This window comes from Styela clava, chromosome 9 (genome assembly GCF_964204865.1).
Source record: "Styela clava chromosome 9, kaStyClav1.hap1.2, whole genome shotgun sequence".
Taxonomy (NCBI): Eukaryota; Metazoa; Chordata; class Ascidiacea; order Stolidobranchia; family Styelidae; genus Styela; species Styela clava.
In genome coordinates, this window is record NC_135258.1 from 9,464,710 (window position 1) to 9,482,341 (window position 17,632).

Below are 17,632 nucleotides of genomic sequence, written 5' to 3' on the forward strand. Positions count from 1 at the left end.
TAAATACAATCAAACTTGATTACATAGGATATTGTGAAAGTTCGATTTTAAAGATATCATACTCTGACGAATCAAGTTTGAGTTAAATTAACCTACCATCATGAATCATATTGACATGATATGTCTTACACTCTTAAACTAAAAAGCAACTATGTTTTGATAACATTTCTGTACTTGGATATGATCAAAAGAAAACAAACAATATGTCACAATAACGAACATCTACTACGTATAACGGTACTGTGGTTTATTAAAATGACATTCAAACATGACCAAAGATTGAATCTGGGCTTTTAAACATGCAACGACGACTGTCATTATAGGTTTATTAAATACTGCAATAGTTGGTGGAACCTCCCTTACACAAGATGATTAAAATTTATAATGTGCGGATGCCGACAAAGCCTTTTTAAGTCAGTAAGCAATAAAACTTTTATATCGATAATAAAATTATCAAATTCTATAGAATTAGTATACTGAACTGTTTGGTAATGCACAGAGTTATGTGTATGTATTGGAATTTTACATATTGATTTTTTGAATAATTTTGGCATTGTACGCTTCATTTGGATGATGAATTTCTAAACTTCCAAACACGCATTGTCATAAATTAGGCAGGCCTCACCTAACTTCAAAAATGACTGCTGTAACCGACTGCTCAGTTAACTCACTCACCTTATGCATCTGATATTTTACAAAAAGTGAATAAAAAGCTCAATAGCATAATTTTATAAAAGATTTCTTACGCTGGATATTTCTTCTTCAGTTTCTACGACTTCAGCTTTTGCTTCCGCAACTAGTTTTATTATAATACGTTCAGGTGTATCCTTCAATGTAGACATATCTATGAAAGGATGGGCCAGAACTTCACGCATTGTCGCACGTTTGTCAGGCTCTTTTACGAGACATCGCTCAAGGAAGTTGTGAAAGTCTTTAGACCTGAATAAAAAAGATTAGCAATATCTTAATATATCCGCTGTATTGCATGAGGTCTTACTGGAAATGGGACTACTGCAAAGAGCAGTGAAGAGCTGAGGTTTTGAAGCCTGTGCTAAAGTTTAACTCGGTGAGTGGACATGTAGGAAGAGGGAGGCAGGAGATTTCTGCTTAGGGTAGGTGGTGAGATATGAGTGATGAGATGTTATTTTGAAGCTTGTGCTTTTCATAAAAAATTACCAGTCTATACACTGTGCACTTACCATCTGGAAGTTGCCATCAATGTAGGAGGTCCAGATTTAGCGATTCGAAGAAGTACTCGAACAGGATTGAGTTCGTGATGAGGAGGTTCCATTTCAGCAAGCTCAATAAGAGTGATACCGAGAGACCAAACATCACACAGATATGAATAAGGGTTATCCTGAAATAGAAATTGGCAAAAATAATAAGAAAGACACAGAAAAAAGAGAAATCACTTCTTAATTTGGCATTGAGTTGGCCATTAGAAAGTGGATGCTATGAATATAGCAGAAGTGTTGAATGTACTTACTACTCAGGATGTTCATAACCAAAGGGTATAGGTATAGTGAAATAATGGACAGGGATAGCAAAATCCAATAAATTACTATTCCAAATATATTGTGATTTAATACATTCTAATATTCCCTGTTTTTTTTCATTGTCAAAATTCATTATACCCATGAGAAGTGCCTAATTTAATCATGTATATGTAATTTGTAATGTATATTTATTTTTTCTTAGCTTATTCGGAATTCAAAACATGGAATTGAATTCTGAATCCCGGTTATCAATTATTTTGACCAAAAATGTAATTGGCATATGAATAATTTTGATTTACTTTTATCTGGACAAAAATAATAAATTCCATATTGGCACTGAAATTCTAATTGGCAGAAAAAAAGAGAAGTGCTTAAAAAATGATAAATTTTTCAGATGAAGAGATTCCAAATTATTGATAATAAAATTACTAAAAAGAATATAATTAACTTTAAATTAATTCAAATATTAACTTCCTATTTATGCATTGGAAAGATATTTTTGATTTAAAATAATCCTAATAAATTAATTCATTTGGTCATCATCCGTTATTTTTTAACCCCAGTCAATAGGAATTTTGCTTATTAATGGCAAACCCATTTCTACGCAATATTATCAAATTACAACACAAATATAAATATTCATAGCTTAGTTCAAATCTGAATATAAACATTGACAAATGATAACACCTTGTATGGAATGTTACTACAGAACACATATATCTTTCTATTTATAGTTTGATTTGTCGGAAATGACTTTCTATCCGGGAAATATCAAAATGGATTAGACAGAAACAATATTGATAAATGAAACACAGACATGACCGAAAGTTAACTTGGTGATATTAATTTGAACTGGACAGTTCAGACAGAAGCCACACAGACAAAGTGGCTAGCTCCCAACTTATCTTAAGATATAACTTGCGTTAAGGCTTTGATATCGCCTATTGCAAACCTTAGTAAACTATTAGTCATGAAGTGTGAAGTGTACATATGGATTGTTTTGCGAAATTGCTACTTATGATAAGCTTGGGATTGCTGTCGTTGAAAAAAAAAAAAAATTTCTTCTCTCTGTTGAATAATAGACTATTCCAATTTCAGACTATTTCAATTTTAAATATTCGGTACTAGAAAGAACAGGTGATACAGGACATGGTATTTCATCAAAACTTTTGCTATTTTTTTTTAATTTATGAGATACTTTTTGACACTTGACTTTTAAGTCCATATATTTGAAAAATGTTATCTTGATGAATATGTTATAATTTAAAAAAAAATTTGAAATATATTAATTTACCTTTTCCTTTAAAAAATTAAAAAATGACTGGGAATAGGGGCGACATTACTAACTATATTCACATTTCCTCGGTTTAGTAGTCAAACAAAAGACAATGTAAATAATTTTATCAAATACTATTATCAAATATTTAAAAAGGACATCATGGATCAATAATACAACAGAAATTTTAATAACAGAAACCATTTCCCATAAAAACTGAAAATATTTTGCACATCTGCGCTGCAAAGTTTAACATTTTTACTAATAACAAACAAAGCAGGACAATTAAAATTTTGGTGTGAACTGAAAGTGTATAATTGACCAGGTTGGCCAAACAAATCACTATATTAACCAGTTTCAATCACGGGTTTTGTTGCCAAATTTCTGGTCTATAATTATATCAGTCGGAACTAAAATCATTTATATTTGTACAAGTATGAAAAGCAGATAAAATTGCCAATATAATATTGCGTTGAAAATTTTGTATGCTGTTCCATGTGTGATTCAGTAATTTTCAAAAAAAAACTTGTTACATATTAACCCATAATTACGCCATAAAAAAAACTACAAACGGCATGTTTGCATTGTAGACATTCCAAAACACAAAAAATGCCAGTGACGTCAAATATAATTGCCAATTATAAAAGCAAAGTTGACACCAAATGCTCATCTCTAAGAGCAAGGTCAACATGTCATTTAAAAAGCAGGAATTTGAAATATATGGATAATTAGCAATCGAATAAATAGTTACAAAAGTTATGATATAATCAATATATGCTACAAAAAATTGGTATAATATGGATATCCCGAAAAAAATCAGTTTCAATAAAAATGATTTAGCAGTGACGAAAAAAAGTTATTTGAAAAATTTAGATGAAACAATTTTAAATGGTAATTGGTAACATTCAATTTCACCACAAATATTAGAATAGTAAATTAAATTGGATCAATAAAAAACAAAAATATTGGAAAAAATAACTAACCTACTATTCGGATATGGACAAGCCTTACTGCATGTGTGAAGCTACTTATATTAAAAGGACAAACAAATATACTTCAAATACAATCCTAAAAATTATGATTTATGCAACATCATAAAAACACTTCTATTCAATTCCATAAAGTTGACTCTATTGAAACACATAACAAATTTGATCATTACCCCTCAAAACTATAGCTGTTTAAGACAAATAAAAAAGTACATACTTTGAATGTTTCGCACATGACAACTTCAGGGGCCATCCAATATGGTGTACCGATGAATGTATCTCGAGTTTGTTCTAGTTGATCATTTTGAGCTGAGACACCAAAATCAGCTGAAAGAAAAAAATGAAATGCAATTTATGTAAAGCATATTATTGGATATATACCATATATATGCCGAGTTTAAAACTAAAAAAAAAGTTGCCAAACTGAGGGGTCGGCTTACGCGCGAAAAATTCTGATGGCACTAGAAAATTAGCCTTATATGCACATAACTGTGATTGCACTAAAAATTCAGTTTATACGCGCATAACTCTGATCACACTCAAGCGAAACATTATGCTAACCTAATCCCAACAGCTAAAACTCGACGGCGTGTTATGATTCGTAGGGTCGGCTTATATGCAAATTCTTAGAAATTCTCTGTTTTTTAGGGGGGGGGGGGGGGGGGGGGGGCTCAGGCTTATATGTGAGAATACACGGCAGTTTCTGAAATTGGTATAACTAGTTTTCAATTGAAAATGTTGAGAATCTTCTAAAAAATCCCAAAACTTACCTAGTTTTACTTTTCCTTCAGTTGTTAAAAGTATGTTTCCGGCTTTCAGATCTCGGTGAATGATTTTGTTTTGATGTAAATATTGCAGAGAGAGACATGTTTGATGACACACCACTTTAATTTGGTTTTCTTCGAGACCTCTGTCAAGTTCTAAACAAGAAATTAACGTGAAATCAAGTGGAATGGAACCTTTAACAAGGTCTCTCTCTATAAGCTATTTGAACCTCATTCCACTACAGGCTAAACCAATACAGTTATTAATCTAATTAGTCATGTTGTACAAAAAATGGCTTCTCAAACAGGGTCCACAGAGAAGTACTCCAAAAATAAGATTTTTGTAAAATTTAATTTCGTTATTTATTAAATATACCTATTCACCCTTCCCTTAAATATTTGTTAAATGGGAATATCTGCCGCCAACTCGACAACTTTTTCATATACTGTGATAATACCTAAATGTTCGAGATGTATTAAACATATTCACAATTTGTATTTGAAACGTAATAGCAATATTCATGGTTTAATTTGAACAAAAAATACAGATTTCCATTTGTCATGATTTTATCCTTTATTCCACGCCCCAAGTCAAATTTTCCATTAGTCATCAATTCATGAGATTTCATGTAGCATTTGAGGTTAAAAAATAAAAAGCAAAAAAGTAGACGACACGTCATGTTAAGGTCTGCTGAACTTTTAAGTATATTTTTGTTAAACAAAAACAGCCCAAAATAAAACTTTATTATACTGGAAAGAGTGTCAGTTTCGCAGTCTTTTTCAAGCATATCATAGATTTATCAACAAAACATATTTGTTCATGTGTGATATACTGATGAATAAGTTACACATCTGTCAAATTCATTAATTAGAGACGGGTTCAGAATATTAAAAACGGAGTAAACAAACAACATAATATGAGGTTATTATGCGCATAAAAGCCTTAGATGAAATATGATAAGATGTTTGCGTCACAAGAGAATAGTTTTATGTTACCATAACGTTAATCTGGCATCTAAAGATTGTACTCGACGCAAATTATTGAATGTCGTCATTGCTGCCCTTCCCAAAGAATGAAATCATCGCCAATTAAATGGAAAGTAAATAACTCTGAACTATGTAAGGGCCCCAACATTTTTAAAATAAATTACTGTCTGTTAAATTATTATACTGTTGAAGTATAAAAGATTTGCTTCCATTTATTTTGTAATCTTTAAGGATCCTCAGCATCTGCTTGGTTGGGGAAGTGGTGTAGGGGAATTCTAACAAAGCACATGAAGAATTATTATTATTATTTTCAGATTCCATCAATTCATACACATTTATTCAGACGTTGAATTCCAATATTTTAGACTTGATTTATTCACAAAGTTAAAAACTAATTATAATTAACAAAGCCAAATTAACGCCAAAAAACTCTAGATACTCTTTAAAACCTTATTTGAAGTGAGCCATGAAAATATCATATATGGGAATTAATCTAAAATACCATATACAGTATTTCAATTTCAGTTTACAAAAAAGTATTATTTTACACATCCTTCTTGCTTATAATATTTTTGTTAGTAGTTAGGCTGCATGGGAATTTGTCTACTTTATTGACATTTCAAATACCTTCATTCCGGCATTAATTTGCCAAGTGCTTACGTAATTCTCAGGTAAATATTTGAATTAATTCAGTATTGAATGTTCAATGATGATTTATTCATTATAGATAAATACGTCTTATGTGAAATTTCTCAGCTTCACTGTATAAGTAGTCATATTGAAAAAAAAAAGTTTTAGGAAGCAATGATCCTACTGGTTTAGTACCGGTATATATCCTACATATTATACACAAGCAATACATCTAAACTTGAAACATATAATTTTAATTTTTGAGGGCTTTTGTTTGGCTATACCAAAAGTATGTTGGACAGTATATATTATTAATTAATACGATATCATCATATTCAGAATATAAAAAAGGGTAAACAATAATTACAGAATTGTTGGTAACAATGGCTTCCTGGCTCTAGTCTATACGAAATTCAGGTACTATGATCCCACATAGAGAATACTAATAATTATCATATAGCAAGTACTTTAGCCCAGAAGAGCACAACTAGAAAAAGTTGGTTCTAGAAAATGAGTAAAATTATATTTTTTGAACTTCTGTTAATAAAAAACTTGAGAGAAAATGGCTTTAAACTATGATTAAATACCATATAAAAAGTATATTCGTCTATTTTTTGAATATTTTCTGATAAAAGTCTTTCGAAATTTCAATCAACATTTGCCCTTTTGTTATGAAATTTAAAAAATAATTCAAAATGAATAGGATTATCCTATTTCATCAAGTATCAACTTCCAGTCTCCATTGATAAATATTAGCAACAGATAACTAAATCATACCATGACCAGCCATTATCACCAGACAGTAAAGGAGTTATAAACAGTGAGAAATCAATGCAGAGTGACTGTAATTAATCATTATAAAAACAAATTGCAAAAGAAACTGACACCTACATTTGATGAATGTGATAGGGGGGACAAAGGTTAATCACAAGAAAGCAGGAAGTTGAATAATAAAACTTGGCAAAGTGAGTGGCAAGTAAGCCAGCTGATCACCTTTCACCAAGTAAATGAAATCGTTCAGTTGCTGGAAACGAATCAATTAGAACTGATTTATACCATTACGAAGTAATTATATTACGGTAGGTACCGGTATATATTAGTTTCGACTTTACCAAGTATTAAAAAAAAACGAGAAGTCGTTATCTTCAGGAGTTTTATGATGTCAGCACAATCCGTAAAATATAAATTTGGCTTGAATTAAAGAATTAAAGTAATTACAAACACTGATGATTTTAATATATAACATTTTATCTATCAAAATAAATTTTAATTTTAGAAATATTTAAAGCGCCAAACTGCAGTTTGTTGAAATTAACGTGATATATAAATAATGGTATGGGTTTGGAAATTCATTGGTAATTAAATACAGCTATGTAAATTAATGAAAATACTAAATTATCTTTGCAATTTCATAATTTTTCTTGTAAATGAATTGTTTTTTAAGTTAATTTCAATCAATAACTGCATTTATTTTTCCATTTTCGAGTTTTGAGCCATCAAGGCATTAGACCCGTTGAGGACATAACATCTTGTTTGCTTTGTCAAATTCTATTTTTTTCGTCTTATGGATTTTACCACTAAATTATGCATGAATGATAGGCATCCCAATGGGCGTTTGCCCACACACTTTCACTTTTTCTCCTTTTGTCCGAGCAAAGAAAGCAAATCTAGGTGACAAACTTTGCATAAGTGATTAGAGTTTGATTGTCAGGAGTGGGTAGGTAATTGATTAACCAAATGTGTGTGGATAATGAATATGAACTGCTGATAGTATTTGTGAAACGTGAATTTTATATATTCAGATACAAATCAGACCTATGAAATGGTATTTTCAATTTGTGATAGCCTTTTCATAATTAAATTTTCATACAATAAAAAGTAACTGAAATTATCGAATTATTCAGTCCAATTTTAAAATAAACTTAACGATGCGTGGCTGATGCATCCTTACATTATCCAGGCCATCAGCCCCCAGGCAATCCCAAATTTACATATTACCACAAATTGTTTCGCTATCTAGTTCTGGACAAAATAAATATAAATGAAATATAAAGTTTTTTTTAAATAATTGTATCACTAATCTTGCAAAAAAAAAATCCAAAAGTGAGCAAATAATTTACCGTATGTATAATTTTTCAAAATAACTTCAAAAAGTCAAATTTGGCAGTATAGATGCAAAATGAAAATTAGATAATTTAAAATCAATCACTTTTTCTCATGATTCTATTCCAGGGTATGCTATTTATTATCCAAATTCAACATGCTTATTGACAATACCCATTACACTAGTGATCTTTTCACCATATTCTTTTATGAAACATTTTCATCCAAATCCAGTTATCCAGTACATATTATGCAGAAGACAAAAATGAGTCATTCCTTTTCAATATATCAACTATTTTGCATATGTAATTCAATCTTTCCCATTGTGAATTGAATTTGCGGTACAAATATTGCTTTATGCAATGACAGTGCCTATTCCCCATGGCACAGGTGCAAATGGCATTTCTACAGATAATTTGTTTGAATGGTGCTCAGTGCATCTGTTAAGGTTTCTGCATTAGTGTTTGGTTTTCCCAAATTTTCGAAGTCTGTTTTAGAATGCATTTTTGTTTTCTTATCTGTCATTGAAAATTACTAGGTAATCAATTCTTTAATATTGAGTTCTGTTAATCCTGACTGTGTCTGTGACCGTGACCCGGAAGTGAATAACCTTTGTGTACTTTGAATACATTTGTCATAGCAGCTATATAATCCTGATGGATACTTTTCTGATCATTATACACAGTCACCTAAACCTCAAGTCAAAATGAATGACGAACCCCTCCAGTGTTATTCCCATTAGAAACCCAACAATTTTGTAAAGCCATAGTCCCCTTGCATAATCACTGTATTCTTGTCAGGTCACTGCCAAGTAGTATATAATATTTTTGTAAGCAATAGTAAAGGACATTAAAAGAGATCCTATTGAGGCGTTATCACAGAGGTATCATGAACTTGGATCCTTCTTGCTTTGCAAAAAAAAAATTATTTTCATAAGTTGGATGTGATTTATTCAGCTATTGAGAACATATATTTCAGCATCAACGAAGCTTATTCTAGGATTCCGCCTGTGAGAATTACCATTAGTTTTTTTTAATAAATAGTGCATCAACAGAAAAAAATCTTGCCATTTTGAAAACTATTATCATTTAGCAATTTGACGTCAATGACTCCATCTCTCCAACAATATAACAGACACTGTCACAACTCACAATTATAGGTTGACAGAATAATAGGATTCATCAAATTGAATTGGAATAGAAGTTGGAAAAGAAAACTCAAAATCTTTATGATGATTCCTATAATAAGTTTAACAGAAATAACCATTCCATTGAAGAAGTATTATGTTGCACAATCATATTATATCAAATACAGAACCGTAATAGTATTTGTTTATGTAAAATCGTGAAATCCTCCATTTAGAAAATTCACAGTCTGTATTTGAAGACTCAACATCTATTGGAATATGTAAATTAAGCTATAATTAGGAATCTATCATATTCATCAAGCCTAATCATCATTTGCATTCACTATTCATAACTATCTAGGGAACTATCAATTTATTTCAATATATACGCTCTGAATAAAATGTTTTTTTTTTCACATAGATTAAAAATTCAATAACGAACCAGATCATGTAAATCTGAATGACTGTAAAGTGCTGTAGCAGTGACCGATGCCATGGTTTACTTAATATATAAAGTCGTTAATTGATCTTATTCTCTGTTTACGAGTCTTTTGAGCATCGTGAAACAAAGGCCAGAACTAATGATTGCTCTCAAGACGGAAACACCTACTATTTATTGCACCGACGCCTTTTGTATTTTGTCATCAGTGCATAACGTAGTTGATAACGTTTTTATGTCTGAGTCAACTTATGCATGTTTGGGCCAGACTAAAATGTACATATACTAAATTGTTGATTGCGTATTCCAGACTAATTAAATATTGTATATATTATTATTTATTGATAGCATTATCTGATAGATTTCCTTGTGAGTTCAGAACTGGTTGATACTCCACTTAAGACTAATCGTTTCAATGCTTTTTTTTTGGGATGGCAATTTTTAGTGTGGAAAAAAACTTTTACCGTAATAGCGAAATACTTTGAAGCTGTAACTTTATCAGTCAAATGAATCAAACAGTATATTGAATTTTCTAACTTCCATAAAACAACCATTCACCAGAACTGCATAATCTTCATTTAAAATTTGAAGAAATAAAAGGAAAACGATTCAAATTGATTTGAATATTGATTCAATTTGAACATTTTTGCACATTGCGAACTATTTACCGTAGTTTCTTTTAATAAGATAGGGGATTGAAAAAAATGCCAAATTAAAAAAAAAAACTTTTGTCTTAAGAAATCAAAGAGTGTTTTTCATTATTGTTCTTATTAAGATTTGGATTTCTGATTTGGATTCTTGCTACTAAACTAATCCAGTAATCCCCAATTAATGCAGCATAAATTTGGTAAGACAGGATGTATATTCTCATTGAAGGGTGACCATAATTATTGAACCTTGCGAACCAGGTCAATTAATTTGTTTAATGGAATAACTAATTAGAATCATGATTTATTATGCTTAGTCAAGCATGGTGGGAATGAGAGCATTTTTCAAATTATAAAATAAATTGATTTTTTACAGAAGTAAAGCTCGCTGGGCCATAGATGGGCACTACCTTGTTGAAAATATAATCTATCCACTGATAATGCTCCACTGACTTCAAGATGACAATCAATTTGTGGTAAATGAGCCAGAAAAATTAATAAGTGAGTGAAAAGGTTACAGGAGGGCACAGAAAGATCATAATAACTCACTCAGAAATTAAAGAGAATGATCCTGAGTGAAGATATGATTAACGCCTAAAATACCAAGTGCTACTGACAATATAAAGAATTATTATTGATACCAATATGCTGAGAGAATGCACCACAACAACTTGGCTACCATAGTCGACTTATTCAACATATATAGTCACAAGACATCCAGTAATACATACATAATCCTCATATCAACCATTCCCATAAACTAATGGTATACCTACTTAACGTCTTACTTTATTAAAGAAAATAAGTAATTACCGGTACTAGAAAATACCTCTATATAAATTAGATTATCTAGTATTTTGATTTGTATATTATTATAGGTACTAATGAGTCAACTTAGCGTAGTTAATAGGTTTTCCCATGATAAAGATTTGAATGTTGAAATGGATATTATTATAAGCGTAATATGATAGGTCATACAGAGTGAATCCCATTAGCACTTATGCACGCAATTAAAATGTTAAATCCAAAAATAAACATATTATATGAATGATTTTATGTCTATTCTCAGTAACACAGGAAGCAAAATTGTTATTAATTGATAATAATTGAATTCAAAACAAAAATGAAAAAATCATGTGAAAATAATCCTATTCTATAATAAATATTTCTATTCAATTCTTTTTAGTCTATAAATCCATATATTATTTATGAAAATGTTGTAAATGCAATAGATATATTCCAAGTGTTCGAATGTTATTCACAAACAAGGAAACAGTATTTTAAATACAGTTAAATACTGGTTATATAAATTCTGATTTGAGATAAAACAATGATGAAAAATTTGACACATAGCTAATGCATTTTGTATCAATTACAAATATTTGAATTTCTAAATCATTATATTTCATACACTCACCTAACATGATAGAATCCAGAGCTCCACCGTCACAAAACTCTATCAACACCTGAAAAAATTATTGTTGATATTTATAATACATTAGAACTTGTTTCAAGAAGTTGGAAAATACACAAAAGAATGGATTAAAGGTGGCTTAAGTTTAAACTATAATAAGCAAAGACATCATTTTTTAACAAATATAAAATTACATTATTAGATAACACTTTAATTTGTTTTACACAAATAAGAATCGTCAATAAAACTCTTAGGAATGAGTAATAAATAGAAATAGCAAAACGGCAGTTCTATGAAAAAAACTTCCAATTACAGAACTGTAACCAAAGTTTTATGAAAAAATGATATTGAATTTCTAAATTTACATATTACAAGGTCTGAAAATGAATTTCTATACTTCAGGCATGATATAAAGTCAATATATTGATTAATAATGTATTTTTAGACTGATTCTTTGAAATATGGTCTAAGCTAGGCCATGTGCACTCACACAGAAGAACTACTGAAACTCCCATATTTTCAAGATAATAAGACGATTTTCTGGAAATATTTTTTTGCCTGATTTTCTGGGGTCGACTTATTGGGTGGTTCGATTATCTTCTTCTTTTCTGAGGTCAGTTTGGTATTAGTTTTGAACCAGAAAATACAGAAGAAGAAGAAAAAAGCAACAGAATACACCTATAGATTATTTGAAGTCAAGCCAGGGCTAATTCATTTATCAAAAATGTTCTTATTTTTTGATACAGCTACGATTTGAATGCATACTTGGTACTCACCCATAGCTTCATTTCAAAAAAATAAGCATCCATAAGCTGAACAATATATTCCGAATTACATGCTGCAAGAATATCGATCTCAACATTATAGTCAGCCAATTCTTCTTCATTCCTAGTCTCGATAACTTTTGCAGCAGCAAAGTTTCCAGTGGTCTTGTTTTTGGCCTAAAATCAGAATATAAATCTTATATTAGTCGGAAAATGGTGATAGCAAGTTAGCAACTCATTTGAAAAAAGTTCTCCGACTCCAAGTTCATAACAAAATATTAGACAATATTATATTACTATTTCATGATGTAGTTGTCTTACTGGTATTCATAACACGAGATAACACAAATCATTAAAAATATTTTTTTTTCAAAAATTATTCCATTAGCCTCAATATTAATGGATATTCAAATACTCCCACTTCCGAGTAATAATAGGTATAGTAATAAAAATATCTTTTTTGGCACCACTGAAGAGCTACTTTTAAGATTATTACTTCATAATATGTCTGATATAAACAAGATGTTCAACAAGAAAGGACAAATGAGTCATAGCCTGACTCGGGAGGCAAATGACTATCAAGTTATTGATAAAAGGCCTGATTTTGATTTCCAAATATTGAATTTGGAATACAGGAAGCATTGTTCTGCTCATGGAAGTTGGGATCTTTGAAAAATTTGGATATAGATATTAGTCGCTAAAATCCATACTCAAGTACACGATTATTGTCTTCAAAAACGTCAATAACTCTCGAGTACAGACATAACTGGACCCTTGACAAAATCCTTCAAAATATTTTAATTTTGCTGGCAAATGAAATAAGGCATCACTTGTCTGTGAGAGTTTATTCTTGAGAACAGAAACTGAATTGAAATTAAAGTACTTTTTAATCTGGAGTACATTGAGGACATCTACATAGGAGGTTAACCTAAATTTCTCCAATTATACACATAAGCCAATGATGACAATAATGACATTGAGCCAATGAGATTCAAGCATTGAAAAAAGGAAGCTTCATAACTAGTAATGATATAGTTCTTTCAAAATCATAACACCACTAAAATTTGGTGTAATGATTGTATTATTTAGAATTATTTAAAATAATTTAGCATACCGGTATGTCATGATTCGGATTATTAAAAACTGAAAGGGAAAGGAAAACAGAATTTTAGAAGTTCAATATTAACGAGATGAGGACATCGCTTAACGGTTCTAGATAATTATAAAATTGGAAGCAAAAAAAAAATAATTGTAAAAAAAAGTATAATCGATGACAATGCACCAATTTTGTATATTATTTTTACATACAAAAATGTTAGGTCGTTTTTGTTTTAGTCAACAGTTGAACCAAAACTGTCCGTGTGGTTAAGTATACACAATAGGTTACCTCTTCTATCAGAAGAGCAAAACTACTAAACGAAAGAATAACAGCCCAAGGCTATGACAATTCAACTATGTGACCTTACACGTTAGCTGTTTGTGGAATGTGCTAACAGTATTCACAAAGTCAGTCAGTTAAGCATAATTATCATGACATAGAAATTAGGGGGACTAACTATGGGCCATGCACACAAGAATTTATTAATCATTGCCTCAAGTTTGATTAAGTATGATCACATAGTAATAAAACACATAAACGATCTATTTATGAATAGACCAAACTTGAACATGTAAAAACAATTCTGTAAAACAAATTTAAAATCTTTTATTATTTTGTCAAGTATGATTTTAACATAATTAACAGACTATACATTTCCAATAAATAAATCTCCTGTGGATTGGATTGCGATAATATTGATATAAATAGAATAAGAACATTCATTAATGAAACCAATAATAGACAACATTCCCAGAATATTGATAACGGCATGTTTGTCGCCACCACTAAAATATTAATTTATCACATATGAATATGAAAATTAATTGGCAATAAAACTACATTGTAATCCGAATTTAAGTGAATGTGAATAATATGAAAAGATCAGGTTTTTGGCAATTTTAATATCAGAAATTTGCTTTAGATTAAAAATATGTCTAATTGTGAATCTAAAGCATAAAACTGACCTTATTAAATCAAATTTTACAATAAAATAAATGAATCATACAAGTACTGAAATTATAAAATTTACGTGTTATCCCAATTGAGCTATGTGTCAGCTTAGCTCGATCGAGCTGCATGCCAACACATTAAACAATGTATGCCTGAAATAGCCAACTAGAAACGCCGCTTATGTAAACACATAAAAGCTCTCAAGAGCGAGCCTATAAATATAAATTAAAGCGACAAAACGACAATTCCACTTGACACACAAAGGTTAAACTGAACAGTACTGTACAGGAGGTGATAAAAGAAACTAAATCGCTTGATAGTAATTACAATTACTAACTCTTATAAAATAAAAATTTGAAGTCTGAAAATCTTCTGCTCTCAAAATCACAAAAATGGAAAATATTTGGATATTTTAACACAGATTGGCATCAGATAGACTTTTCTACTTGACCTACCTCAACTTACCATTGTTAACATATCTGCGTTATAGCTTATGAATTCAAAAACATGAAAGGCACAAGGCCATGATTATTAGTCAAATTGGCCATACCAATGAATTTCTAAAAATGCTATGGAATCATAATAATATCGAAAAGAAATCTAATCAGTATAACTCACCTTATAAACCTTTCCAAAAGCTCCATCGCCAAGTTCTCCTACAGTATCCCATACCAGTTCAGGATTTTCTCCTCGTTTTATATTAGCATATACCTTCCTTTTTGGCTCTTCTTGGCCAAGGCGAAGAATCTTCCGAAAGAATGACATTTTATGTGGCTGAAGTAGCCTAGTTTCTAAACGTCATATACTCCACCTAACTCTATATATTTAATACTGTTAATAGAAAGCTGTAAAATAAAACTGCGAATGAGTGTAAATTTATACTTAATAAGGATAGCTTTGGGTCTGGTCTACATTGATATACCTTGTTCCTACAATGAAACATAGAATATCAGAATAACACTCAATGACTCAGCTGCAGAAGTATAGTCCACTTATTACTAGAGGTGACGGGGCCCAGTCTTATTCCAACCTCTTACATAAAATCACTAATAAGTGATAATCTGAATCTTTATTATTCATCTATTTTGAATATCTCCAGTTAAAATTATATTAGATATATTTAAACTCAAACTGAGGAAATAAAACGATACTGCATTGTATAACTACCATAATCTTGGAAATTATTTCATATTTCATAAATCGCAATAAACAAAAAACATTTCTCTTCTACATTTGTATTTATATCATGAACTATGAAATCGTGTTTAGAGTTCCGGTAGTATGACCTACTATTTTGTGTGGGTGAAATTCATTTGACGCATTTTTGAATAATATTAAATAAGCATATATATCTACACATCAGTCTACGTAATCGGCTACCAAAAATCCTTCCAATATTGTTTTTAATTATTTCCTCAAAAGTAATTATTTATCACGTCACTTAAGTTCCCAAAGTGCAAGTATATGACAGCTTCGACAACAGTACATTTAGTTCAAATACAAAATTATACAAAATGCTATTTAAGTTAGAATAGAAGTAAACAATACATGGATAATAAAACTAATGATCTGAGATTGGTGTAATAGGTTCAGAGAATTACAGAATCTGATAATGAAAATTTTATACTAAAAGTATTTTAGTTCAAATTTATGTAAAAGATTTTTATGAAACAAGCCAATCAATATTGTTGTTATATATTTATAATTTGCTGTTTGAACAACAAAATCTCGATTTATACTTAAAAAAAATATCACAGAGTTCATGATAAGATATACTTTGCTGGAGATAAACAATAAAATTACTACAGATCAATAACCAAAGTTATATATGATTTTTTTTAAACTTAATAAGTGACATTACAAACACAGTCACAGCAAGAAATTCCTGAAATTGAGTGAAATGACCTTTCAAGAACTTCTTTCTAGTAGTATGTTGTTATTGATCTGCAAGTGTTTTATCATTATTAACGCATACGTCACACAGTATTCTACTAACAGATGGCTGTATACAAAATAAAAATACAAAATATTCTCAAATTCTACTCTTTCAAAGATTTTTGAACAACAAAAATAGCATTAGCATTTCAACTGTAATATTTCTTTTCACTTGCTAACTGTATAAGACAATATATGAAAAAGTTATGAAAGATATTTGTTTTTAGATGTGTTTCACACACTTCTCACTATACATGACTCTACCCAAGTAAGTTTATGTATCACTAAAAGACCTACGATAATACTACAGATAAGACAAGAAATGTTTGAGAAGGCTGCCAATATATAGCTTGTGGAGGAGTCATGTTGTATTCAAAAAGTTTGCATATGGAAATGTGGGAAAAATAAGATAAAGGTCACCGAATTGGATATCTACTCTTGACAGGAAGTAAACGGCCCCTTTGGTAACACTAGACACTTCTGAAAGTTCCTGAACTCAAGAATCAAAAATATTGAAAATAGTTATTTTTGAATCTATTTGTTTTGGAAACTCCTGATATAGCCATATCCCGATCCATGTGGACCCTACAGTGACTATATTAGTACCGTGTCTACTGCCTGTGTAAAACTGCACAAAATAATGGTTTATTTCCGGTCTTACTACTTACTGAATACAGCACGAAACAGCGCAAAATAGTGGGGAAACAGCGCGAAAGAGCGCAAAACAGAGGGAAACAGTGTGAAGCAGAAAAAAATTTTGCAATGAGTTCGGGGCACCTTGTTTTGAGTTGGATTACCACGGCAGCAAATTAAAAACACAAACCAACGTATGTAGCCAATAATGCTGTAATGGCCGGTCTGCCCCTGCTGGTGACACATTTTGGGTACCATAATTTAGAACATTTTCCATGTGGATATGGTTGGCTTTAGGGTTAGGGTTAGGTAAAAAGGGACCTCCAGAAGTATGTGCATCAAGATGGCGCACAACCTGAAAATAGTATGTGTGTGTGTG

The 17,632-nt window shown here is 30.6% G+C and overlaps 1 protein-coding gene across 5 annotated transcripts in view; it reads right to left on the bottom strand.

Annotated features, from left to right (window-relative positions):
- Positions 1–15,539, bottom strand: part of LOC120339829 (serine/threonine-protein kinase 10-like) — a 36,037-nt gene extending 20,498 nt beyond the window's left edge. For all 5 annotated transcript variants that reach the window (XM_039408036.2, XM_039408033.2, XM_039408035.2 and 2 more), the window contains exons 1-7: positions 15,304–15,539; positions 12,648–12,812; positions 11,875–11,923; positions 4,532–4,681; positions 3,979–4,088; positions 1,200–1,357; positions 747–939 (exon numbers count right to left, since the gene is read on the bottom strand). In XM_039408036.2, the coding sequence (XP_039263970.2) occupies positions 747–939; positions 1,200–1,357; positions 3,979–4,088; positions 4,532–4,681; positions 11,875–11,923; positions 12,648–12,812; positions 15,304–15,450 (972 nt within the window). In that variant the 5' untranslated portion in view covers positions 15,451–15,539. The remainder of the gene's footprint in view (positions 1–746; positions 940–1,199; positions 1,358–3,978; positions 4,089–4,531; positions 4,682–11,874; positions 11,924–12,647; positions 12,813–15,303) is intronic.
- Positions 15,540–17,632: the final 2,093 nt, after the last annotated feature.